General features: G+C 44.0%; 2 protein-coding genes across 2 annotated transcripts in view; one reads left to right on the top strand and one right to left on the bottom strand.

Annotated features, from left to right (window-relative positions):
• Positions 1-3808: 3808 nt before the first annotated feature.
• Positions 3809-17008, bottom strand: LOC120036439 (E3 ubiquitin-protein ligase MARCHF4-like). The gene is made up of 4 exons (XM_038982874.1): positions 16580-17008; positions 12209-12364; positions 10186-10378; positions 3809-4319 (listed from the first exon to the last, which is right to left on the bottom strand). The coding sequence occupies exons 1-4, from the start codon at positions 17006-17008 to the stop codon at positions 3883-3885; spliced, it is 1215 nt and encodes a 404-aa protein (XP_038838802.1). The 3' UTR covers positions 3809-3882.
• Positions 17009-20194: 3186 nt separating this feature from the next.
• The window catches only part of LOC120036442 (SWI/SNF-related matrix-associated actin-dependent regulator of chromatin subfamily A-like protein 1), a 14885-nt gene continuing 7446 nt past the window's right edge, over positions 20195-27633 (top strand). The window contains exons 1-5 of the mRNA XM_038982880.1: positions 20195-20797; positions 20905-21493; positions 21659-21709; positions 21895-22149; positions 26717-26767. Of these exons, the coding sequence (XP_038838808.1) occupies positions 20459-20797; positions 20905-21493; positions 21659-21709; positions 21895-22149; positions 26717-26767 (1285 nt within the window). The 5' untranslated portion in view covers positions 20195-20458. The remainder of the gene's footprint in view (positions 20798-20904; positions 21494-21658; positions 21710-21894; positions 22150-26716; positions 26768-27633) is intronic.

Genomic DNA, 27633 nt, shown 5'->3' with positions numbered 1-27633 from the left:
AGCTCCAGACTAACATGGAGGACATTCCCCTTGTAGCTCCAGACTAACATGGAGGACATTCCCCTTGTAGCTCCAGACTAACATGGAGGACATTCCCCTTGTAGCTCCAGACTAACATGGAGGACATTCCCCTTGTAGCTCCAGACTAACATGGAGGACATTCCCCTTGTAGCTCCAGACTAACATGGAGGACATTCCCCTTGTAGCTCCAGACTAACATGGAGGACATTCCCCTTGTAGCTCCAGACTAACATGGAGGACATTCCCCTTGTAGCTCCAGACTAACATGGAGGACATTCCCCTTGTAGCTCCAGACTAAGAGGACATTCCCCTTGTAGCTCCAGACTAACATGGAGGACATTCCCCTTGTAGCTCCAGACTAACATGGAGGACATTCCCCTTGTAGCTCCAGACTAACATGGAAGACATTCCCCTTGTAGCTCCAGACAAACATGGAGGACATTCCCCTTGTAGCTCCAGACTAACATGGAGGACATTCCCCTTGTAGCTCCAGACTAACATGGAGGACATTCCCCTTGTAGCTTTTTCCCAATAATTGTTTTATTTTCCCCAGTAAGTTTTTCTTTTAGTGGCATCAGCCTGATTTGGTCCAAGTAAAAAAAAATTGCGGCATCACGCAATATCACTTATTTTTTAGACCTATCATTTCATAAAGTCATTAAGTGCATTATTAAAATGTGTAATCGACTACGGAGAAATAAGTTGCTTCATATTTTCATGTTGTGATGAAAAATATTTGAATGTAGAAAATGTGCAACCTCATCCAGTGATTGTCATAACGGTTGTCATGGTTATATTTAGAGCTCCCGAATGTTCAGAATGTTTTTATTTTGTTCAACAGGGATGAATTTATCTACATCGTTATGTGCTTTAATATCATAGGCTGATTCACCAACTGAGTGTAAACTCAGAACACATCACATTCTCACCAACTGAGTGTAAACTCAGAACACATCACATTCTCACCAACTGAGTGTAAACTCAGAACACATCACATTCTCACCAGCTGAGTGTAAACTCAGAACACATCACATTCTCACCAACTGAGTGTAAACTCAGAACACATCACATTCTCACCAGCTGAGTGTAAACTCAGAACACATCACATTCTCACCAACTGAGTGTAAACTCAGAACACATCACATTCTCACCAACTGAGTGTAAACTCAGAACACATCACATTCTCACCAACTGAGTGTAAACTCAGAACACATCACATTCTCACCAGCTGAGTGTAAACTCAGAACACATCACTATCTCACCAACTGAGTGTAAACTCAGAACACATCACATTCTCACCGACTGAGTGTAAACTCAGAACACATCACATTCTCACCAGCTGAGTGTAAACTCAGAACACATCACATTCTCACCAGCTGAGTGTAAACTCAGAACACATCACTATCTCACCAGCTGAGTGTAAACTCAGAACACATCACATTCTCACCAGCTGAGTGTAAACTCAGAACACATCACATTCTCACCAGCTGAGTGTAAACTCAGAACACATCACTATCTCACCAACTGAGTGTAAACTCAGAACACATCACATTCTCACCAACTGAGTGTAAACTCAGAACACATCACATTCTCACCAACTGAGTGTAAACTCAGAACACATCACATTCTCACCAACTGAGTGTAAACTCAGAACACATCACATTCTCACCGACTGAGTGTAAACTCAGAACACATCACATTCTCACCAACTGAGTGTAAACTCAGAACACATCACATTCTCACCGACTGAGTGTAAACTCAGAACACATCACATTCTCACCGACTGAGTGTAAACTCAGAACACATCACATTCTCACCAACTGAGTGTAAACTCAGAACACATCACTATCTCACCAGCTGAGTGTAAACTCAGAACACATCACATTCTCACCGACTGAGTGTAAACTCAGAACACATCACATTCTCACCAACTGAGTGTAAACTCAGAACACATCACATTCTCACCAACTGAGTGTAAACTCAGAACACATCACATTCTCACCAGCTGAGTGTAAACTCAGAACACATCACTATCTCACCAGCTGAGTGTAAACTCAGAACACATCACATTCTCACCAACTGAGTGTAAACTCAGAACACATCACATTCTCACCAACTGAGTGTAAACTCAGAACACATCACATTCTCACCAACTGAGTGTAAACTCAGAACACATCACATTCTCACCAACTGAGTGTAAACTCAGAACACATCACATTCTCACCAGCTGAGTGTAAACTCAGAACACATCACTATCTCACCAACTGAGTGTAAACTCAGAACACATCACATTCTCACCAACTGAGTGTAAACTCAGAACACATCACATTCTCACCAACTGAGTGTAAACTCAGAACACATCACATTCTCACCAGCTGAGTGTAAACTCAGAACACATCACATTCTCACCAACTGAGTGTAAACTCAGAACACATCACATTCTCACCAGCATTATTCTCCCCCAGGAAAGCAGAGAAAGAGAGTGACTCACGTGACACAGCAGCAAAAACAGGTACTGGGGCAGGCAGACACTTTCACTCTATGAGGATAATGTACTTTACTGTTTGACCAAATCATGATTTTACCCTCTTAAAAACTAGGTTTTGAATGAATGAATGTGCAGGCTGCACCGATTCGACCACCTACAGCACCACAATACAATACATATTGCATTATTGTTTTCTAGTGAGTACAATTATACTCTCGACTGTAAACTGCAGTGAAAATGTCATTTGAATAATGCTTCAATATAGCCTAAATATGTGTCATTTAACTTTTAACATGAAATGTATTAGCATTTCTGTGTGCCATAAACACAACCTGTCACAATGTTTTAATATGATGAAGCTACTTCAAAAGTCTCCTGTAGTCTCCTGTGGTCTCCTGTAGAGTCTCCTGTAGTCTCCTGTAGAGTCTCCTGTAGAGTCTCCCGTAGAGTCTCCTGTGGTCTCCTGTAGAGTCTCCTGTAGTCTCCTGTAGAGTCTCCTGTAGAGTCTCCCGTAGAGTCTCCTGTAGAGTCTCCTGTAGTCTCCTGTAGTCTCCTGTAGAGTCTCCTTTAGTCTCCTGTAGAGTCTCCTGTAGAGTCTCCTGTAGAGTCTCCTTTAGTCTCCTGTAGTCTCCTGTATAGTCTCCTGTAGAGTCTCCTGTAGTCTCCTGTAGAGTCTCCTTTAGTCTCCTGTAGTGTCTCCTGTAGAGTCTCCTGTAGAGTCTCCTGTAGTCTCCTGTAGAGTCTCCCGCAGAGTCTCCTGTAGTCTCCCGTAGAGTCTCCTGTAGAGTCTCCTGTAGTCTCCTGTAGTCTCCTGTAGAGTCTCCTGTATAGTCTCCTGTAGTCTCCTGTAGTCTCCTGTAGAGTCTCCTGGAGACTACCTGCCCATGTTCATCCACTCCAGTCTAATATACTGAACAAAATTATAAAAGCAACATGCAACAATTTCAAAGATTTTACTGAGTTACAGTTCATATAAGGAAATCAGACAATTTAAATAAATGTATTAAGCCCTAATCTATGGATTTCACATGACTGGGCAGGGGCGCAGCCATTGGTGGGTGTTGGAGGGCATAGGCCCACCCACTGGGAGCCAGGCCCAGCCAATTAAAATGAGTTTTTCCCCACTAAAGGGCTTTACTATAGACATAGACACCCCCCCACAGACGTTCCCACAGAGGGGTCATGTTTTTTATGTTGCATTTTTTTGTATGACACCTTGAGTTGGACCAGCCCCCCCCCCCCCCCCCCCCCCCCCCCAGTACATTTCAAACTGTCTTTAAGGTCATCAACGATGGATTTTAAACTTTTTTTTTTAGACCAAGGCCTTCCATTTCAATGTCAAATCTCTCCCTGACAAGGCCTCAGTCAGAGCCTCAGACTGTAGTGACTCTCATGACCAGCTCCCGGGTGCTGTGGTTGGGGTGGCCGTGGGCCTCTGGCTGCCTCAGGTGGCTGAGGAGGTGGAGGATATTGTAGGCAGCACAGTGTTGGTCTGGTCCAGCTGTCCCACTGGCCTGCTCAGTGGAACCCTGTGTGACCAGCCCTATCCCTGTGGCTGGTGATGCTGTAGCTAAGTCCGGTGCTGTGGCGGCAGCAGCCAGAGGGGAGGTGGCGGAGGATAGTCCTAGTCCTGTCCCAGGCTGGTTTCTCTGGCTAGACTGAGGCTGAGAGAGAGTCCGCACTGTGGCTGCTGTCTTCAGGTCCTCACTGTCAGCGGTCTTGTCGTAGTTGAGAACCTTCCACTGCTGGTTGACAGCCCGCCACCGGTTAAAGATACGGAACACTGAAGGTCCTTCATGGATGATTAGAGCTGCAGCGGAAGATAAGAGATATGAATATTAGTCAGATAATCCTGCATCAAACAATCAGAAGCACAGTCAGGATCTTACTACATAGAGTCTTACTACATAGAGTCTTATTACATAGAGTCTTATTACATAGAGTCTTACTACATAGAGTCTTACTACATAGAGTATTACTACACAGAGTCTTACTACATAGAGTCTTACTACATAGAGTCTTACTACATAGAGTCTTATTACATAGAGTCTTACTACATAGAGTATTACTACATATAGTCTTACTACATAGAGTCTTACTACATAGAGTCTTACTACATAGAGTCTTATTACATAGAGTCGTATTACATAGAGTCTTACTACATAGAGTATTACTACATAGAGTCTTACTACATAGAGTCTTACTACATAGAGTCTTACTACATAGAGTCTTATTACATAGAGTCGTATTACATAGAGTCTTACTACATAGAGTATTACTACATATAGTCTTACTACATAGAGTCTTACTACATAGAGTCTTATTACATAGAGTCTTATTACATAGAGTCGTATTACATAGAGTCTTACTACATAGTCTTACTACATATAGTCTTACTACATAGAGTCTTATTACATAGAGTCTTATTACATAGAGTCTTACTACATAGAGTCTTACTACATAGAGTCTTACTACATAGAGTCTTACTACATAGAGTCTTATTACATAGAGTCTTACTACATAGAGTCTTACTACATAGAGTCTTACTACATAGAGTCTTATTACATAGAGTCTTATTACATAGAGTCTTACTACATAGAGTCTTACTACATAGAGTCTTACTACATAGAGTCTTATTACATAGAGTGTTAATACATAGAGTATTACTACATAGCGTCTTATTACATAGAGTATTACTACATAGAGTCTTACTAAATAGTCTTATTACATAGAGTCGTATTACATAGAGTCTTATTACATAGAGTCTTACTACATAGAGTCTTACTACATAAAGTATTACTACATAGATTCTTACTACATAGAGTCTTACTACATAGAGTCTTACTACATATAGTCGTATTACATAGAGTGTTAATACATAGAGTATTACTACATAGCGTCTTATTACATAGAGTATTACTACATAGAGTGTTATTACATAGAGTCTTATTACATAGTCTTATTACATAGCGTCTTACTACATAGAGTCTTACTACATAGAGTCTTATTACATAGTCTTATTACATAGAGTCTTACTACATAGAGTATTACTACATAGAGTCTTACTACATAGAGTCTTATTACATAGAGTCTTACTACATAGAGTCGTATTACATAGAGTCGTATTACATAGAGTCTTATTACATAGAGTCTTACTACATAGAGTCTTATTACATAGTCTTATTACATAGAGTCTTACTACATAGAGTCTTACTACATAGAGAAATCTGATCCTACAGCCTTCTGAATCAAAAAACAGTTGAACTGATCCTGATCCAACTCACACTCTCCAGCCCTAACAAGGACTCTAGTCAGTCATCTACCAGACAGACTCACACTCTCCAGCCCTAACAAGGACTCTAGTCAGTCATCTACCAGACAGACTCTCACTCTCCAGCCCTAACAAGGACTCTAGTCAGTCATCTACCAGACAGACTCACACTCTCCAGCCCTAACAAGGACTCTAGTCAGTCATCTACCAGGCAGACTCACACTCTCCAGCCCTAACAAGGACTCTAGTCAGTCATCTACCAGGCAGACTCACACTCTCCAGCCCTAACAAGGACTCTAGTCAGTCATCTACCTGACAGACTCACACTCTCCAGCCCTAACAAGGACTCTAGTCAGTCATCTACCAGACAGACTCACACTCTCCAGACCTAACAAGGACTCTAGTCAGTCATCTATCAAACAGACTCACACTCTCCAGCCCTAACAAGGACTCTAGTCAGTCATCTACCAGACAGACTCACACTCTCCAGCCCTAACAAGGACTCTAGTCAGTCATGTACCAGACAGACTCTCACTCTCCAGCCCTAACAAGGACTCTAGTCAGTCATCTACCTGACAGACTCACACTCTCCAGCCCTAACAAGGACTCTAGTCAGTCATCTACCTGACAGACTCACACTCTCCAGCCCTAACAAGGACTCTAGTCAGTCGTCTACCAGACAGACTCTCACTCTCCAGCCCTAACAAGGACTCTAGTCAGTCATCTACCAGACAGACTCACACTCTCCAGCCCTAACAAGGACTCTAGTCAGTCATCTACCAGGCAGACTCACACTCTCCAGCCCTAACAAGGACTCTAGTCAGTCATCTACCAGACAGACTCACACTCTCCAGCCCTAACAAGGACTCTAGTCAGTCATCTATCAGACAGACTCTCACTCTCCAGACCTAACAAGGACTCTAGTCAGTCATCTACCAGACAGACTCACACTCTCCAGCCCTAACAAGGACTCTAGTCAGTCATCTACCAGACAGACTCACACTCTCCAGCCCTAACAATGACTCTAGTCAGTCATCTATCAGACAGCATCACACTCTACAGCCCTAACAAGGACTCTAGTCAGTCATCTACCAGACAGCATCACACTCTACAGCCCTAACAAGGACTCTAGTCAGTCATCTACCAGACAGACTCACACTCTCCAGCCCTAACAATGACTCTAGTCAGTCATCTACCAGAAAGCATCACACTCTACAGCCCTAACAAGGACTCTAGTCAGTCATCTATCAGACAGACTCACACTCTCCAGCCCTAACAATGACTCTAGTCAGTCATCTACCAGACAGACTCTCACTCTCCAGACCTAACAAGGACTCTAGTCAGTCATCTACCAGACAGACTCTCACTCTCCAGACCTAACAAGGACTCTAGTCAGTCATCTACCAGACAGACTCACACTCTCCAGACCTAACAAGGACTCTAGTCAGTCATCTATCAAACAGACTCACACTCTCCAGCCCTAACAAGGACTCTAGTCAGTCATCTACCAGACAGACTCACACTCTCCAGACCTAACAAGGACTCTAGTCAGTCATCTACCAGACAGACTCACACTCTCCAGCCCTAACAAGGACTCTAGTCAGTCATCTACCAGACAGACTCTCACTCTCCAGACCTAACAAGGACTCTAGTCAGTCATCTACCAGACAGACTCACACTCTCCAGACCTAACAAGGACTCTAGTCAGTCATCTATCAGACAGACTCACACTCTCCAGCCCTAACAAGGACTCTAGTCAGTCATCTACCAGACAGACTCACACTCTCCAGCCCTAACAAGGACTCTAGTCAGTCATCTACCAGGCAGACTCACACTCTCCAGCCCTAACAAGGACTCTAGTCAGTCATCTACCAGGCAGACTCACACTCTCCAGCCCTAACAAGGACTCTAGTCAGTCATCTACCAGACAGCATCACACTCTACAGCCCTAACAAGGACTCTAGTCAGTCATCTACCAGACAGACTCACACTCTCCAGCCCTAACAATGACTCTAGTCAGTCATCTACCAGACAGCATCACACTCTACAGCCCTAACAAGGACTCTAGTCAGTCATCTATCAGACAGACTCACACTCTCCAGCCCTAACAATGACTCTAGTCAGTCATCTACCAGACAGACTCTCACTCTCCAGACCTAACAAGGACTCTAGTCAGTCATCTACCAGACAGACTCTCACTCTCCAGACCTAACAAGGACTCTAGTCAGTCATCTACCAGACAGACTCACACTCTCCAGACCTAACAAGGACTCTAGTCAGTCATCTATCAAACAGACTCACACTCTCCAGCCCTAACAAGGACTCTAGTCAGTCATCTACCAGACAGACTCACACTCTCCAGCCCTAACAAGGACTCTAGTCAGTCATCTACCTGACAGACTCACACTCTCCAGCCCTAACAAGGACTCTAGTCAGTCATCTACCAGACAGACTCACTCTCCAGACCTAACAAGGACTCTAGTCAGTGTATATAAAACACTGCAGAGGATGAATTGATCTGCGGAAAGGAATAAGTTACAGTATCTTTAAAACTAAAGACTTAACAGAGTACATCAGAGGTAGACAACCCTGGTCCTACATCAATGGGTAGGCAACCTTGGTCCTGAAGGGCCACAGTCACTATCTTCATCAGGGGTAGACAACCCTGGTCCTACATCAGGGGTAGGCAACCCTGGTCCTGAAGGGCCACAGTCACTATCTTCATCAGGGGTAGACAACCCTGGTCCTACATCAGGGGTAGGCAACCCTGGTCCTGAAGGGCCACAGTCACTATCTTCATCAGGTGTAGACAACCCTGGTCCTACATCAGGGGTAGACAACCCTGGTCCTACATCAGGGGTAGGCAACCCTGGTCCTTAAGGGCCACAGTCACTATCTTCATCAGGTGTAGACAACCCTGGTCCTACATCAGGGGTAGACAACCCTGGTCCTACATCAGGAGTAGACAACCCTGGTCCTACATCAACGGGTAGACAACCCTGATCCTACATCAGGGGTGGACAACCCTGGTCCTACATCAGGGGTGGACAACCCTGGTCCTACATCAGGAGTAGACAACCCTGGTCCTACATCAGGGGTAGACAACCCTGGTCCTACATCAACAGGTAGACAACCCTGGTCCTACATCAGGGGTAGACAACCCTGGTCCTACATCAGGAGTAGACAACCCTGGTCCTACATCAGGGGTAGACAACCCTGGTCCTACATCAACAGGTAGACAACCCTGTTCCTACATCAATGGGTAGGCAACCCTGGTCCTACATCAACGGGTAGACAACCCTGATCCTACATCAGGGGTAGACAACCCTGGTCCTACATCAACAGGTAGACAACCCTGTTCCTACATCAATGGGTAGGCAACCCTGGTCCTACATCAACGGGTAGACAACCCTGGTCCTACATCAACGGGTAGACAACCCTGGTCCTACATCAATGTGTAGACAACCCTGGTCCTACATCAGGGGTAGACAACCCTGGTCCTACATCAGGAGTAGACAACCCTGGTCCTACATCAGGGGTGAACAACCCTGGTCCTACATCAACGGGTAGACAACCCTGGTCCTACATCAGGGGTAGACAACCCTGGTCCTACATCAACGGGTAGACAACCCTGGTCCTACATTAATGGGTAGACAACCCTGGTCCTACATCAGGGGTAGACAACCCTGGTCCTACATCAGGGGTAGACAACCCTGGTCCTACATCAGGGGTGGACAACCCTGGTCCTACATCAACGGGTAGACAACCCTGGTCCTACATCAACGGGTAGACAACCCTGGTCCTACATCAGGGGTGGACAACCCTGGTCCTACATCAGGGGTAGACAACCCTGGTCCTACATCAGGGGTAGACAACCCTGGTCCTACATCAACGGGTAGACAACCCTGGTCCTACATCAACGGGTAGACAACCCTGGTCCTACATCAGGGGTAGACAAACCTGGTCCTACATCAGGGGTGGACAACCCACTTCATGTTTTAGATTGAACTGACCTGGAAGACCATGGGTGTTGAATTTAGTCAATCACTGATCAATCAGCTCAGTTGTACTCGTGTGATGCCTACTGGGGACAAAATCCTACCGTTCCTGAGGCATTCCAGGAACTGAGTTGCCTACCTCTGGAGTAAAGGATTAAAGCCCAGATGAACTAAATCAATATATAATGACAAAGTATTCTCACATTAGACCTGAAGGCAAAACTATACAGATCTATCAAATAATAATTAATCATTTGTGCCATTCATTCTCTCAGTGTTTTTAGCATTCCACTCACATACAGTAAGGGGATTTCGCAGTGAGATAATCTGACGAACAAGCAACTGCCATCCATTACATTCACTGTCAGTGAGCCACGGTTGTAAACTAGAATAGGGCTCAGTCTCACCGAAGCAGACGATGTCCATGAATCCGTACATGCCGTAGCAGATCTGGAAAAGCAGGTCATGTCTCTGCCAGCGTGCCGAGGGACTGAAGGACGACCAGACCAGCCAGGACAGACTGGCCACCAGGAACATAGACCCCAGAACCGCTGCCGCTATCTGAACCTTCTCTATCACCGCCAGGGAGATGGACTGCCACTGAGGGAGGGACGGAGATACTGTAAACACAAATACACCGTTGTCTGTTTGAAAATGAGATCTACTGCTGTAATGGGTTTATTATGAATCGCCATTAGTTCCTGCCAAGGCAGCAGCTACTCTTCCTGGGGTTTATTATGGATCCCCATTAGTTCCTGCCAAGGCAGCAGCTACTCTTCCTGGGGTTTATTATGGATCCCCGTTAGTTCCTGTCAAGGCAGCAGCTACTCTTCCTAGGGTTTATTATGGATCCCCATTAGTTCCTGCCAAGGCAGCAGCTACTCTTCCTGGGGTTTATTATGGATCCCCATTAGTTCCTGCCAAGGCAGCAGCTACTCTTCCTGGGGTTTATTATGGATCCCCATTAGTTCCTGCCAAGACAGCAGCTACTCTTCCTGGGGTTTATTATGGATCACCATTAGTTCCTGCCAAGGCAGCAGCTACTCTTCCTGGGGTTTATTATGGATCCTCATTACTTCCTGCCAAGACAACAGCTACTCTTCCTGGGGTTTATTATGGATCCCCATTAGTTCCTGTCAAGGCAGCAGCTACTCTTCCTGGGGTTTATTATGGATCCTCATTACTTCCTGCCAAGACAACAGCTACTCTTCCTGGGGTTTATTATGGATCCCCAGTAGTTCCTGCCAAGGCAGCAGCTACACTTCCTGGGGTTTATTATGGATCCCCATTAGTTCCTGCCAAGGCAGCAGCTACTCTTCCTGGGGTTTATTATGGATCCCCATTAGTTCCTGTCAAGGCAGCAGCTACTCTTCCTGGGGTTTATTATGGATCCCCATTAGTTCCTGCCAAGGCAGCAGCTACTCTTCCTGGGGTTTATTATGGATCCCCATTAGTTCCTGCCAAGGCAGCAGCTACTCTTCCTGGGGTTTATTATGGATCCCCATTAGTTCCTGCCAAGGCAGCAGCTACTCTTCCTGGGGTTTATTATGGATCCCCATTAATTCCTGCCAAGGCAGCAGCTACTCTTCCTGGGGTTTATTATGGATCCCCATTAGTTCCTGTCAAGGCAGCAGCTACTCTTCCTGGGGTTTATTATGGATCCCCATTAGTTCCTGCCAAGACAGCAGCTACTCTTCCTGGGGTTTATTGTGGATCCCCATTAGTTCCTGCCAAGGCAGCAGCTACTCTTCCTGGGGTTTATTATGGATCCCCATTAGTTCCTGCCAAGACAGCAGCTACTCTTCCTGGGGTTTATTATGGATCCCCATTAGTTCCTGCCAAGGCAGCAGCTACTCTTCCTGGGGTTTATTATGGATCCCCATTAGTTCCTGCCAAGGCAGCAGCTACTCTTCCTGGGGTTTATTATGGATCCCCATTAGTTCCTGCCAAGGCAGCAGCTACTCTTCCTGGGGTTTATTATGGATCCCCATTAGTTCCTGCCAAGGCAGCAGCTACACTTACACACTTAAGGCAGTTATATACAATTTTTAAAACATTACAACACATTCACAACAGATTTCACAAAGTTTTTCCTAGCCACCGTGCTTCTACACCTGCATTGCTTGCTGTTTGTGGTTTTAGGCCGGGTTTCTGTACAGCACTTTGTGACATCAGCTGATGTAAGAATGAATACATTTGATTTGATTAAGTGTGTGCCCTCAGGCCACCACTACCACTTATCTACAGCATCAATGTGTGTGTGTGTGTGTGTGTGCATGTGTGTGTGTAGATATGTGTATGCGTGTGTCTCTATTGTACCTGTGTGTGTGTGTATGCGTGTGTCTGTGGCTGTGTGTCTCGTCACATCCCCGCTGTTCTATAGGGTGTATTTGATCTGTTTTTAATTTTACTGCTGGCGTGGTAGCTCACCTGTAGTGGGTTCCTGGTGCTGGTGCTGATGACCTGGTACTTGTAGTAGCAGAGCTCACAGGCCCAGGACCCTCTCTCACTGATCCACTTGATGAGGCAGGGCTGGTGGGTACAGCGGACCGACCCACTGCAGCGACACGGGCTCAGCAGCTCCCCCTGCGGGACACAATACATTACACAGCAGTTGAAATCAAAGGCCCATAATTCCTCACTGGCATCATACAGGACCAGTCAAAAGTTTGGACACACCAGTTTTTCTTTATTTGTACTATTTTCTACATTGTAGAATAATAGTGAAGACATCAAAACTATAACACATATGGAATCATGTAGTAACCAAAAAACTGATAAACAAATCAAAATATGATTTAAATTTGAGATTCTTCAAAGTAGCCACCCTTTGCCTTGATGACAGCTTTGTACACTCTTGGCATTCTCTTAACCAATTTCACCTGGAATGCATTTGCAACAGTCTTGAAGGAGTTCCCAAATATGCTGAGCACTTGTTGGCTGCTTTTCCTTCACTCTGCGGTCCGACTCATCCCAAACCATCTCAGTTGGGTTGAGGTCAGGTGATTGTGGAGGCCAGGTCATCTGATGCAGCACTCCATCACTCTCCTTATTGGTCAAATAGCCCTTACACTGTCTGGAGGTGTGTTGGGTCATTGTCCTGTTGAAAAACAAATGATAGTCCAACTAAGCGCAAACCAGATGGGATGGGATGATGCAGAATGCTGAGATTGCCATGCTGGTTAAGTGTGCCTTGAGTTCTAAATAAATCACAGACAGTGTCACCAGCAAAGCACCCCCACACCATCACACTTCCTTCTCCATGCTTCACGGTGGGAACCACACATGTGGAGATGGGTGCTTCAATCGAGTGGGTTGAGTCTCTGACATGATCTTCCTGTCCGGGTTGGTGCCCCCCTCGGGTTCATGCCGTGGCGGAGATCTTTGTGGGCTATACTCGGTCTTGTCTCAGGATGGTAAGTTGGTGGTTTGAAGATATCCCTCTAGTGGTGTGGGGGCTGTGCTTTGGCAAAGTGGGTGGGGTTATATCCTGCCTGGTTGGCCCTGTCCGGGGGTATAGTCAGATGGGGCCACAGTGTCTCCTGACCCCTCCTGTCTCAGCCTCCAGTAATTATGCTGCAATAGTTTATGTGTCGGGGGGCTAGGGAGAGTCTGTTATATCTGGAGTATTTCTCCTGTCTTATCCGGCGTCCTGTGTGAATTTAAGTATGCTCCCTCTGATTCTCTCTCTCTCTCTCTCTTTCTCTCCCTCCCTCTCTCTCTCTCACTCAATCAAATGTATTTATAAAGCCCTTCTTACATCAGCTGATGACCCTGCTGGTCATCTATGAACGTTTGAACATCTTGGCCATGTCCTGTTATAATCTCCCCCCAGCACAGCCAGAAGAGGACTGGCCACCCCTCAGAGTCTGGTTCCTCTCTATGTTTCTTCCTAGGTTTCTGCCTTTCTAGGGAGTTTTTCCTAGCCACCGTGCTTCTACACCTGCATTGCTTGCTGTTTGGGGTTTTAGGCTGGGTTTCTGTACAGCACTTTGTGACATCGGCTGATGTAAGAAGGGCTTTATGAATACATTTGATTTATTTGGGTTACAATTTCTGAGGCTGGTAACTCTAATGAACTTATCCCCTGCAGCAGAGGTAACTCTGGGTCTTCCTTTCCTGTGGCGGTCCTCATGAGAGCCAGTTTCATCATAGTACTTGATAGTTTTTGTGACTGCACTTGAAGAAACTTTCAAAGTTCTTGAATTTTTCCGGATTTACTGACCTTCATGTCTTAAAGTAATGATGGACTGTCGTTTCTCTTTGCCTATTTGAGCTGTTCTTGCCACAATATGGACTTTGTCTTTTACCAAATAGGGCTATCTTCTGTATACCACCCTTACCTTGTGACAACACAACTGATTCACTTAAGGAAAGGAAAATAAGGAAATAAATTCCACAAATTAACTTTTAACAAGGCACACCTGTTAATTGAAATGCATTCCAGGTGACTACTTCGTGAAGCTGGTTGACAGAATGCCAAGAGTGTGCAAAGCTGCCATCAAGGCAAAGGGTGGCTACTTTGAAGAATCTCAAATATAAAATATATTTTGATTTGTTTAACAGTTTTTTGGTTACTACATGATTCCATATGTGTTATTTCATATGTTTGATGTGTTCGCTATTATTCTACAATGTAGAAAATAGTAAAAATAAAATAAAAACTTGAATGAGTAGGTGTGCCCAAACTTTTGACTGTTGTTGTATATTGAACAGGATTACATAGCTTTTTTGCTTAGAGGGACTGGATGGATAGAAACACACAAGCATGCTAGGATGACTGGATGGATAGAAACAGGATGCTGAAATACAGAGTAGAGAGGAAATACAGAGCAGAGAGGAAATACAGAGCGGACAGGAAATACAGAGCAGAGAGGAAATACAGAGCGGACAGGAAATACAGAGCAGAGAGGAAATACAGAGCAGAGAGGAAATACAGAGGAAATACAGAGTAGAGAGGAAATACAGAGGAAATACAGAGTAGAGAGGAAATACCGAGGAAATACAGAGGAAATACAGAGGAGAGAGGAAATACAGAGCAGAGAGGAAATACAGATGAAATACAGAGGAGAGAGCAAATACAGAGGAAATACAGAGGAGAGAGGAAATACAGAGCAGACAGGAAATACAGAGCAGAGAGGAAATACAGAGGAAATAGAGGAGAGAGGAAATACAGAGGAAATACAGAGGAGAGAGGAAATACAGAGGAAATACAGAGTAGAGAGGAAATACAGAGGAAATACAGACAAAATACAGAGCAGAGAGGAAATACTGAGCAGACAGGACATACTGAGTAGAGAGGAAATACAGAGTAGAGAGGAAATACAGAGTAGAGAGGAAATACAGAGCAGAGAGGAAATACAGAGTAGACAGGAAATACAGAGCAGAGAGGAAATACAGAGGAGAGAGGAAATACAGAGTAGAGAGGAAATACAGAGATAATGTACTTTTGACACTGGTCAAAAGTAGTGCACTATACAGGGAATAGGCTGCCATTTAGGACATAACCTGAGAGAACACTACTGAATAAAACAAAGCTCCGTGTGAATCACTCTCAGTGAAGTGTGGCCTTGAAGAGTCCCTCCTCTCTTTACGTGCTTCCTCTCTGGCTTGTGTTGAATACCAATTTCCTGGCTGAGAAAAACAACTTCAACGCTTTAACAGTGTTTGGTTTCTAGTGTCGGGGGTGCATTTGACATGTTATTTATTATTAAACTCCAGGGATTTCAGAGGGTCACTTCATGTCACATCGCCTCTCTGTGTTCTCTCATTCTTTACACTAGGTGTCCCAAACGCGACCCCCTGTTCCCTATCGGCCCTGGTCAAAAGTAGTCCACTACAAAGGTATTAGGGTGCCATTGGAATGCACCCCGAGCTGTAACTTGACTGCAGGAGAAACATGCCAATAATGAGCTGCACTCCAGCTAAGAACACAACAACTGGGTGAGTTAAGAGGACAATCTGATAACTAGTCAGTCCTCCAGCTAAGTTCAGAACAACTGGGTGAGTTAAGAGGACAATCTGATAACTAAAGTCAAGAATGGGAGTTGGAACTTATTGGAAGTTGTGAAAAACAAGGGTTCCAGTTTGCATGACATGATGAGTTGGACGAGGGAGAGGAAATCTTCTGACTTCTGTTAACCTTCATTATTGTCTCTCATGTTCCTCCTGAATAGTGTAGTGAGACATATTAATCAATATCGTCTCCAAGACAAACAATAGCATGACTATAAGACGGGAGAATATAGTCTTAGCTACAGTTCCCCGACTTCCCTGTGTTCTGTACTGTTTCAGGCAGTGTGTGAAAGAGTGGGAAACATGATTTGATTTCTCATGCATGTAATTGCTTCTATGTGATTGTGTTCACAATCAATGTAAGTCTATAAATCTGTTTTGGTAGTCCTGTTTGTCTCTAATTAATCAACCAGAGGGACAGATGGTTAATCTGCCCAGAGACCACTGATATGGTGACCCCTGTTTACCCAGAGACCACAGACCACCCACTGATTTGGGCTCTCTCCACGCATGCCTTACAGATGGAGGCGGGTTGCAGGGGAGCCATTCTGAGGGTACTGGAGCAGTGTAGGATTATTACTCAAAGGAAAGTCTGAGGGACATTATTTCAGACAAAATGTCTAATAAAATAAGTAGCCTTTACTGAGATGAAAAGCTCCTCAGCCACATGACAGCTGACGATTCTGACACTAACCCTACCCTGGCTCTTGGGTGATGCCACCCGAGGACTCAGATCATATCAGCAAAACAAAGCCCGTGTTGTGTTAAGGGTCTATTCAATATCACCGTTTCAGGTCCCTGGAAGCAGATCCTGCAGACAGGTGTCCTGATGCTGCCACTCTCACTATAACTGCACATGGAGAACCTCTGTTCCAGCTTGTCCTTAGCCCAGCTATCAGAGGAGCTGCTGCAGTGTAATACCCCCGATGGCTCTGCCGCTGCCACATCCACCCAGCCTGAGCCACCCGCCAGTCTGTCTCTCTCCGGCCCGCTGGCACCCCCCGGTGGCGGGGCAGTCCAAATGTCCCCCGGCCCCTGATGGGCCGTTAACGTGTTGTCGTCCGGTACACTGACGTCTGAAGGGACCCCATGGCTGTCCGGTATGTGTCCGGTCATGGGGATCAATGCCGGAGTCAGGGGCCGGAGTAACAGCACCTTCAGGTCACCAAATAGGACGCAACAGCGGCTCTTCAGCATTTCTGGACCACGCAGCATCACTGAGGAATTAGCAGCACCATGCGATGACACTGAGGCTAAAAAGCTCCTCTACAAATCATCGAATAAAATGTGATGTCTACTTACGGGAAGTGTTACCCCCCAAAAAGTCCAAACTGCCTTGGCACCTTTCCCATTAATAACATATTCCATTGGTGCAAACAAGTATCTGAAGACAGTGGATATTGTTTCGGCTAAAACATCAATGAATAGTTCAAACAGGCGTTCATAATTTCATCACCAAAGATTAGTCTAATCCCGCAGTATCTTCCAGAGTGGTCCTAGAGATCATCCCATTGGTTCATTGTTGATGTCTGGTGGATAACCATTGAGAATACCTGTGTGAGTTTCTCATCGATGTGCCATTCATCACAAATGGTGTATCAAAAATCTGTCAGGATAATCCGATATCTGTTCATAGATAACTATCCGAAGCTAGACAAAGCGAAACTCTGTCTGTCGTTGGCATGCTGTTCAAAGCTTCCAGTAGCCTGGTTGTCGTTAGTTAGTTCAATACATCACCGTCGCTTTCGTAACCACCGAATGTCCATGTTTAAAGAACAGAATGGTGCATGTGTTTCCAAAAATTATATTTCATCCCAGCTTTCGGACTGTCCTAATGTCAGGTGCATGCATTCCTTCTAGGTGTCTGTCTGTGTGATCATTGGCTGCTGATTTTGTGCTCACGCTGCTGTTTCAGTGCCATGATTCCTGGGACAGCTCCCAAGCACAGCACGTCACCACAGCAAGGAGGGATGCAGAGCGGGACAACGATCTGCTCAGAATAACAAAAGGAGGAAGCCAGCCATCGTCATGCCTGTCAATGTAGGGTCCGTATGTCCAGCATAGCCTACAAGATACAGAACACACGCTACAATATTCTGATTAAACGTGCTTGCAAAAGGCAGAGCACAACTCTAGATTTATTTGATCAATTATATATATATATATATAACATTGCATTAATTAGCATAAAATAACCCACCAACAGTAACTCTTCAACCATTCAAGTTAGGTACCAAACCAACTTTCAACCAAACAATCAATCAATTTTTCCATCTATCTACTACTATTTGAAGAATAACCAGTCACTACCATTACTACTGTAGACACTACCACTACTATAACCAGTCATTACCATTACTACTGTAGACACTACCACTACTATAACTATAACCAGTCACTACCACTACTATAACCAGTCACTACCATTACTACTGTAGACACTACCACTACTATAACTATAACCAGTCACTACCATTACTACTGTAGACACTACCACTACTATAATCCGTCACTACCACTACTATAACTATAACCAGTCACTACCACTACTATAACTATAACCAGTCACTACCACTACTATAACTATAACCAGTCACTACCACTACTATAACCAGTCACTACCACTACTACTGTAGACACTACCATTACTATAACCAGTCACTACCATTACTACTGTAGACACTACCACTACTATAACTATAACCAGTCACTACCACTACTATAACCAGTCACTACCACTACTATAACCAGTCACTACCATTACTACTGTAGACACTACCACTACTATAACTATAACCAGTCACTACCACTACTATAACTATAACCAGTCACTACCACTACTATAACTATAACCAGTCACTACCACTACTATAACTATAACCAGTCACTACCACTACTATAACCAGTCACTACCACTACTATAACCAGTCACTACCACTACTACTGTAGACACTACCATTACTATAACCAGTCACTACCATTACTACTGTAGACACTACCACTACTATAACTATAACCAGTCACTACCACTACTATAACCAGTCACTACCACTACTATAACCAGTCACTACCATTACTACTGTAGACACTACCACTACTATAACTATAACCAGTCACTACCACTACTATAACTATAACCAGTCACTACCACTACTATAACTATAACCAGTCACTACCACTACTATAACTATAACCAGTCACTACCATTACTATAACTATAACCAGTCACTACCATTACTATAACTATAACCAGTCACTACCACTACTATAACTATAACCAGTCACTACCACTACTATAACCAGTCACTACCATTACTACTGTAGACACTACCACTACTATAACCAGTCACTACCACTACTATAACCAGTCACTACCACTACTATAACTATAACCAGTCACTACCACTACTATAACCAGTCACTACCACTACTATAACCAGTCACTACCACTACTATAACCAGTCACTACCACTACTATAACCAGTCACTACCATTACTACTGTAGACACTACCACTACTATAACCAGTCACTACCACTACTATAACCAGTCACTACCACTACTATAACCAGTCACTGCCATTACTACTGTAGACACTACCACTACTATAACTATAACCAGTCACTACCACTACTATAACCAGTCACTACCACTACTATAACTATAACCAGTCACTACCACTACTATAACTATAACCAGTCACTACCACTACTATAACCAGTCACTACCACTACTATAACCAGTCACCACCATTACTACTGTAGACACTACCACTACTATAACTATAACCAGTCACTACCATTACTACTGTAGACACTACCACTACTATAACCAGTCACTACCACTACTATAACTATAACCAGTCACTACCACTACTATAACTATAACCAGTCACTACCACTACTATAACTATAACCAGTCACTACCACTACTATAACTATAACCAGTCACTACCACTACTATAACCAGTCACTACCACTACTATAACCAGTCACTACCACTACTATAACCAGTCACTACCACTACTATAACTATAACCAGTCACTACCACTACTATAACCAGTCACTACCACTACTATAACTATAACTATAACCAGTCACTACCACTACTATAACTAATTTCACATCCATAAATCGATTTAAAACAAGCTAGCAAGCACATCACATCACATTTTCTTTAGGAAATATACATCACTTTTCTAGTCAGGATCTGGCTTTGTGATGTGCGAGAATGACTCCCAATACTGCAAATGGCACAGATATGTATATATAGTATCACTGCACATATGCCTGTTTCTTATTGAAAAACTAATGGCATTGAAAGAATAAAAAAAACATTTTTAAAAATAAAAGCGCCGAACATTTGCACCACGTGACTTGCTATTGTTAAACGTCACTTCCTTCGCAGAGATCCCAAACAAGAAACCAGAAACTAGTCAATATACTTACAAAGAACTTCTGCTTTTGTTGTTTTAGCGTAGGTCGTTAGCGAAAATATGTCGTATTTAAATATAGCTAGATAACTCTGCTACTTGTTTATTCATATTTCGCTTACCGATATGGGCTGTGAACTTTTCCGACTTGTTAGCAAGCTAACGATAGCTAGCTAGCTACAACCTAACGTGCCAGCAAATTAGCAGGCTATATAGCTAGCTAATAATTAACCATGTCTAACTCTTTGACGGCAGAGCAGCAGCAGAAGATAGAGGACAATAGACGGAAAGCTTTAGCGATTAGAGCACAGAGACAGGCTGCTCAGTCAAACAACCAGACGCCCATATCAGGGCTCAACAACCCAGCCAGTGTTCCTCAGCAAGGCATTAACCCTCACTCTGGTCCACCTTCTAACTCAACTCCCCGACCAGGAGTAACTCATCATCCACCTAATACTGTGCTTCAGAATTATGTTCCACAGGGTCAAGACAGGAGACCTAACCAGTTGTTTTCTAGCCCAAGGGACAAGTCTGGACAGAATTCACTCTTCTCCCATACTGCCACTAAACAGGTGAGGAGTGATACCTTGACGTTTTGTACAGTTATATTTGTTTTTGGTTTGTCTGTTGGCAATGACTTTTGTTTCTAATGTACTGTTTTTTGTCTTTGTCTCCTCAGATCAAAGTAATAGACCCACTACCTCTCCCAAAGGGACAACATTCCTTGAAAGGGTTAGATGTGTCAACAGGAGGAAGCCCCTCAGTGTTCAAACCTCTTCAGCCAAAGACAACAGGTGGCCCATCATCTTCCATTTCTGGAGGTTCCACTGGTACTGGTAGTTCATATGGAGCCAAGTCATCCTCATCATGCCAAAATGTATCCTCTGTGTTCAAACCTCCACAGCCGAATAGAGCAGTGTTACCGGGTCCATATCCTACTTCTACAAGTGCAACTGGCAGTTTCTCTGTTTCTAAACCTCATCCAAAGACCTCTTCTTCTGGCCTGTCTTCCAGTTCTGGAAGTGCCATTGGTAGTTTCTATAAACAAGGAACCAAACATGGAGCCACATCACCATCTGTCCAGAGTGCTGTGAGACGGCAGCCTTCCTCCAGCAGTACTGACGTTAGTAACTCTCCACCTGTGAAGACCCCTGCCGTCACAGTCAGAGGGAAATGTGTCTCTCACTCAGAGGAGCGTTTCAGAGTGGAAGTCGGCTACCATGCTGAGCTGATTGCTGTGTTCAAAAACATCCCTTCTCGGAACTATGGTGAGGTTTTTTAATGGATGTATTTAAATTCATCCTGGTGATTTGTCCGGTAGAAAGGTGAATTACAGCTCTATATGGTGTAATAACTAATATTTATTTTCTATTCTATACCCTTAGATTACGTTTTCTATGTCTTCTTGTTGTTTTATCTTTTATCTCCAACAGACCCTGCTACCAAGATGTGGAACTTCAGCCTTGAGGACTATCGTCAGCTAAGTATGAGGCCTACACACTCATATACTTTAAGAAGATAATCACATGTATTGGTCAAGTAAACATATTGTCTTTGTCCCAATAGACACTCTCCTCCCTGTAGGGCTCTGGTCCAAAGTAGTGCACTGTATACGGAATAGAGTGCCATTTGGGACTATCTAAGAAGGCCCATGTATTTCCTGTTGTAGTGGAGGAGGCAGGCTCTATCTCCTGTATATGTCTGAAACCTCTGGTGGGGGGTATTGACGTGGCGCCGGCGTCTAGCCGGTCCCGTGACACTGCTGCGCTTGGGGCCCTGCTGAAGCTGTGTAGTGGCTGGCAGAGACCAGGGGCCACCTTACAGGGCCACGCCACCCTGGTGTCACGATCACGCTTCGAGGTCGACGTTGGATACCATGTTGACGTCATCGCTGCATTCAAACAGATGCCTTCCAAGAACTATGGTAAGTGAAACCTGTTTTAGGACTGTTGCGGTGACAGTATTACCACCACACCGGCAGTCATGGCCACAGTCAAAATCCACGTGACCATTCAGTCATGGTAATATTCTCTTATGCACTCTGGACATGTGTTGGTAGTAGAGGTCGACTGATTATGATTTTTCAACGCCGATAACGATTATTGGGGGGCAAAAAAGCCAATACCGATTTAATCGGCCGATTTAAATAAAATAAAATAAAAATATATATATATATTTAAAAGAATTTTTTTTTAAACTTTAAAAAAAAACGATGTATTTATATATATATATATCATACACACACACACACACATTTTTGTAATAATGACAATTGCAACAATACTGAATGAACAATGAACACCTTTATTTTAACTTAATATAATACATAAATAAAATCAATTTAGTCTGAAATAACATGAGAACATATGTTAAAACGAACCACCAGCTTTCATGGGTCTTCAATATTCCCAGTTAAGTTTTAGGTTGTAGTGCAGAAAGCAGAGCTTGTCTGCATGGTCCCCTGTCAGTCTGCTCCTCCCGCGAAACACAGACCTTATTTGAAGTAGATCAAGACATGAACGGTAAAATAACGAAGGAACCCCTTTCAAGTTCAGCCGAAAGTTATTAAAGGAATTATAACGCGTCGACTATTTCTCTCTAAACCATATACCTTTGACTAATCCGGAAACTATCACCTCGAAAACAAAACGTTTATTCCGTTCCGTATTTTATCTAACGGGGGGCATCCATGAGTCTAAATATTCCTGTTACATTGCACAACCTTCAATGTTATATCTTAATTCTTTAAAATTCTGGCAAATTAGTTCGCAAAGAGCCAGGCGGCCCAAACTGTTGCATATACCCTGACTCTGCGTGCAATGAACGCAAGAGAAATGACACAATTTCACCTGGTTAATATTGCCTGCTAACCTGGATTTCTTTTAGCTAAATATGCAGGTTTAAAAATATATACTTGTGTATTGATTTTAAGAAAGGCATTGATGTTTATGGTTAAGTACACATTGGAGCAATGACAGTCATTGATTGATTGTTTTTTATAAGATAAGTTTAATGCTAGCTAGCAACTTACCTTAGCTTACTGCATTCGCGTAACAGGCAGGCTCCTCGTAGAGTGCAATGTAATCAGGTGTTAGAGCATTGGACTAGTTAACTGTAAGGTTGCAAGATTGGATCCCCCGAGCTGACAAGGTTAAAAATCTGTCGTATGTTCCTAGGCCGTCATACGAATACGAATGTGTTCTTAACTGACTTGCCTCGTTAAATAAAGATTAAATAAAGGTGTAAAAAAAAAAAAAAACGGCGCCCAAAAATACCGATTTCTGATTTATGAAATTGTTATGAAAACTTGAAGTCGGCCCTAATTAATCGGTCGACCTCGGTAGTAGGCTTACCCAAGTCGCTAATGACCATGAGGTCACTAATAGCCTGGTACTCAGGGCTCTGTTGTCCCTCCATCAGGTCCTAATGGCCTGGTACTCAGGGCTCTGTTGTCCCTCCATCAGGTCCTAATGGCCTGGTACTCAGGGCTCTGTTGTCCCTCCATCAGGTCCTAATGGCCTGGTACTCAGGGCTCTGTTGTCCCTCCATCAGGTCCTAATGGCCTGGTACTCAGGGCTCTGTTGTCCCTCCATCAGGTCCTAATGGCCTGGTACTCAGGGCTCTATTGTCCCTCCATCAGGTCACTTGGCCTGGTACTCAGGGCTCTGTTGTCCCTCCATCAGGTCCTAATGGCCTGGTACTCAGGGCTCTGTTGTCCCTCCATCAGGTCACTATTGGCCTGGTACTCAGGGCTCTATTGTCCCTCCATCAGGTCCTAATGGCCTGGTACTCAGGGCTCTGTTGGCCCTCCATCAGGTCCTAATGTCCTGGTACTCAGGGCTCTGTTGTCCCTCCATCAGGTCCTAATGGCCTTGTACTCAGGGCTCTGTTGTCCCTCCATCAGGTCCTAATGGCCTGGTACTCAGGGCTCTGTTGTCCCTCCATCAGGTCCTAATGTCCTGGTACTCAGGGCTCTATTGTCCCCCCATCAGGTCCTAATGGCCTGGTACTCAGGGCTCTGTTGTCCCTCCATCAGGTCCTAATGTCCTGGTACTCAGGGCTCTGTTGTCCCTCCATCAGGTCCTAATGTCCTGGTACTCAGGGCTCTATTGTCCCTTCATCAGATCCTAATGGCCTGGTGCTCAGAGCTCAATTGTCTGTCTAAGCCTGTGTGCTTAGGGTCGTTATCCTGTTTGGTTGTCCCTCCATCAGGTCCTAATGTCCTGGTACTCAGGGCTCTATTGTCCCTCCATCAGATCCTAATGGCCTGGTACTCAGAGCTCAATTGTCTGTCTAAGCCTGTGTGCTTAGGGTCGTTATCCTGTTTGAAGGTGAATCTTCGCCCCCAGTCTGAGGTCCTGAGCGCTCTAGAGCAGGTTTTCATCAAGGATTTCTCTGTACTTTTCTCAGTTCATCTTTGCCTCGATCCTGACTAGTCTCCCAGTCCCTGCTGTGGAAAAACAGGCTGTCGTGCTTTTTACTGAAGAGTGGCTTCCGTCTGGACACTCTACCATAAAGGCCTGATTGGTTGAAGTGCTGCATAGATGGTTGTCCTTCTGTAAGATTCTCCCATCTCCACAGAGGAACTTTAGAGCGCTGTCAGAGTGAACATCGGGTTCTTGGTCACCTCCCTGACCAAGGCCCTTCTTCCCCCGATTGCTCAGCTTGGCCGGGCAGCTCTAGGAAGAGTCTTGGTGGTTCCAAACTTCTTCCATTTAAGAATGATGGAGGCCACTGTGTTCTTGGAGACCTTCAATGCTGCAGAAATGTTTTGGTACCCTTCCCCAGATCTGTGCCTCGACACAATCCTGTCTCGGATGGCATACAGAGTTTGGGTGGACTATCACCTGTCATGCAGAGAGAGGCGGCGTGCTCCTCAACTAGTGGTTGATGTGTGGCGTGAAATACGTGTTCTTATAAGCCCAGACATTTCTTTATGCAATCCCGTGTGAAAGCAGAGCTCTGATGGTTGCTGCTAAAAAAAAGGAGGATCCCAGCTGCTGCTCTATGTCTTTGTCAGCTGTTCCTCTATTAAACCGGAGTAGCCTAGCGCTGCTGCTCTATGTCTTTGTCAGCTGTTCCTCTATTAAACCGGAGTAGCCTAGCGCTGCTGCTCTATGTCTTTGTCAGCTGTTCCTCTATTAAACCGGAGTAGCCTAGCGCTGCTGCTCTATGTCTTTGTCAGCTGTTCCTCTATTAAACCGGAGTAGCCTAGCGCTGCTGCTCTATGTCTTTGTCAGCTGTTCCTCTATTAAACCGGAGTAGCCTAGCGCTGCTGCTCTATGTCTTTGTCAGCTGTTCCTCTATTAAACCGGAGTAGCCTAGCGCTGCTGCTCTATGTCTGTCAGCTGTTCCTCTATTAAACCGGAGTAGCCTAGCGCTGCAGCTCTATGTCTTTGTCAGCTGTTCCTCTATTAAACCGGAGTAGCCTAGCCAGCATGATGTGAGCTGCAGGAAAGCAGCATACGGATGACATGCCTTTCCCCCTGACCATGCTCCTTCCCATTTGACAACGGGCCATTCTAAATCCAAAACACATTTTTACATATTAGCAAAGACCAGATTAAATTGAGAATATGATGACTTGATGAGAGAACAGGGTGTGCAGCCTGAGGAAAGGAACAGAGAGCAACGGTTTGAAATGGTCAATAGCCTGGAGTCGCATCATGCAGCCCTGTATGTTTTAGATTTCTTACACATTCTAAGGTTTGTGTCATTCACATCTAAATCGACCTACTTTTACGCTCAACACTTCATATGTGCACACACTCCGGAATGGGGAAAATATCCGTTCTATTTTATTCAGCTAAGTTCAATTATATTATTCTTACAATAATATCAAATAATGGTACGAGACTTCTATCTTGTCTGCTAAATGAACTAGCCTGTGGTGCATAAGAGCTGTTAAACATATTTCTGTTATTAACGATCAATTACCGTGAGACTGGCATTCGACATGACAATAACCGGCTGACAATTTCATGACCGCCACAGCCCTAGACCTGTTAGTTAATTTTCCTACTATTTCATGACCGCCACAGCCCTAGACCTGTTAGTTAATTTTCCTACTATTTCATGACCGCCACAGCCCTAGACCTGTTAGTTAATTTTCCTACTATTTCATGACCGCCACAGCCCTAGACCTGTTAGTTAATTTTCCTACTATTTCATGACCGCCACAGCCCTAGACCTGTTAGTTAATTTTCCTACTATTTCATGACCGCCACAGCCCTAGACCTGTTAGTTAATTTTCCTACTATTTCATGACCGCCACAGCCCTAGACCTGTTAGTTAATTTTCCTACTATTTCATGACCGCCACAGCCCTAGACCTGTTAGTTAATTTTCCTACTATTTCATGACCGCCACAGCCCTAGACCTGTTAGTTAATTTTCCTACTATTTTCAAGTGTATTATTTCATTTGCATATATTCATCAGTATCAAGTTTTGGATAGTGCTTTGTAATATTATATATTCTCTCTTTTGTTTAGATATGAAGACAAGAAAGTGGAGTTTCTTGCTTGAGGATTATAAAAGACTTAGTAAGTATTATCCTGTTGTGGTCATTGTTTTGACACTTCATGGTCATGTATCCACTAGCCGTCTCTGCTGAATGGCCTGCGACTCTGCATTCTATATTCAGTCAGTGTTCTGTTCTATATTCAGTCAGTGTTCTGTTCTATATTCAGTGAGTGTTCTGTTCTATATTCAGTCAGTGTTCTGTTCTATATTCAGTCAGTGTTCTGTTCTATAGTCAGTGAGTGTTCTGTTCTATAGTCAGTGAGTGTTCTATAGTCAGTGAGTGTTCTATAGTCAGTGAGTGTTCTATAGTCAGTGAGTGTTCTATAGTCAGTGAGTGTTCTATATTCAGTGAGTGTTCTGTTCTATATTCAGTCAGTGTTCTGTTCTATAGTCAGTGAGTGTTCTGTTCTATATTCAGTGAGTGTTCTGTTCTATATTCAGTCAGTGTTCTGTTCTATAGTCAGTGAGTGTTCTATAGTCAGTGAGTGTTCTGTTCTATATTCAGTCAGTGTTCTGTTCTATATTCAGTGAGTGTTCTGTTCTATATTCAGTCAGTGTTCTGTTCTATATTCAGTGAGTGTTCTGTTCTATATTCAGTGAGTGTTCTGTTCTATATTCAGTCAGTGTTCTGTTCTATAGTCAGTGAGTGTTCTATAGTCAGTGAGTGTTCTATAGTCAGTGAGTGTTCTATAGTCAGTGAGTGTTCTATAATCAGTGAGTGTTCTATAGTCAGTGAGTGTTCTATAGTCAGTGAGTGTTCTATAGTCAGTGAGTGTTCTATAGTCAGTGAGTGTTCTATATTCAGTCATGTTTCTGTTCTATAGTCAGTGAGTGTTCTATAGTCAGTGAGTGTTTCTATATCAGTGAGTGTTCTATAGTCCTTGGT

This window comes from Salvelinus namaycush, unplaced genomic scaffold (genome assembly GCF_016432855.1).
Source record: "Salvelinus namaycush isolate Seneca unplaced genomic scaffold, SaNama_1.0 Scaffold133, whole genome shotgun sequence".
In the NCBI taxonomy this organism is placed as follows: domain Eukaryota; kingdom Metazoa; phylum Chordata; class Actinopteri; order Salmoniformes; family Salmonidae; genus Salvelinus; species Salvelinus namaycush.
The sequence above is the reverse complement of the archived record's forward strand: the minus strand, read 5'-3'. Positions and strand labels throughout refer to the sequence as shown.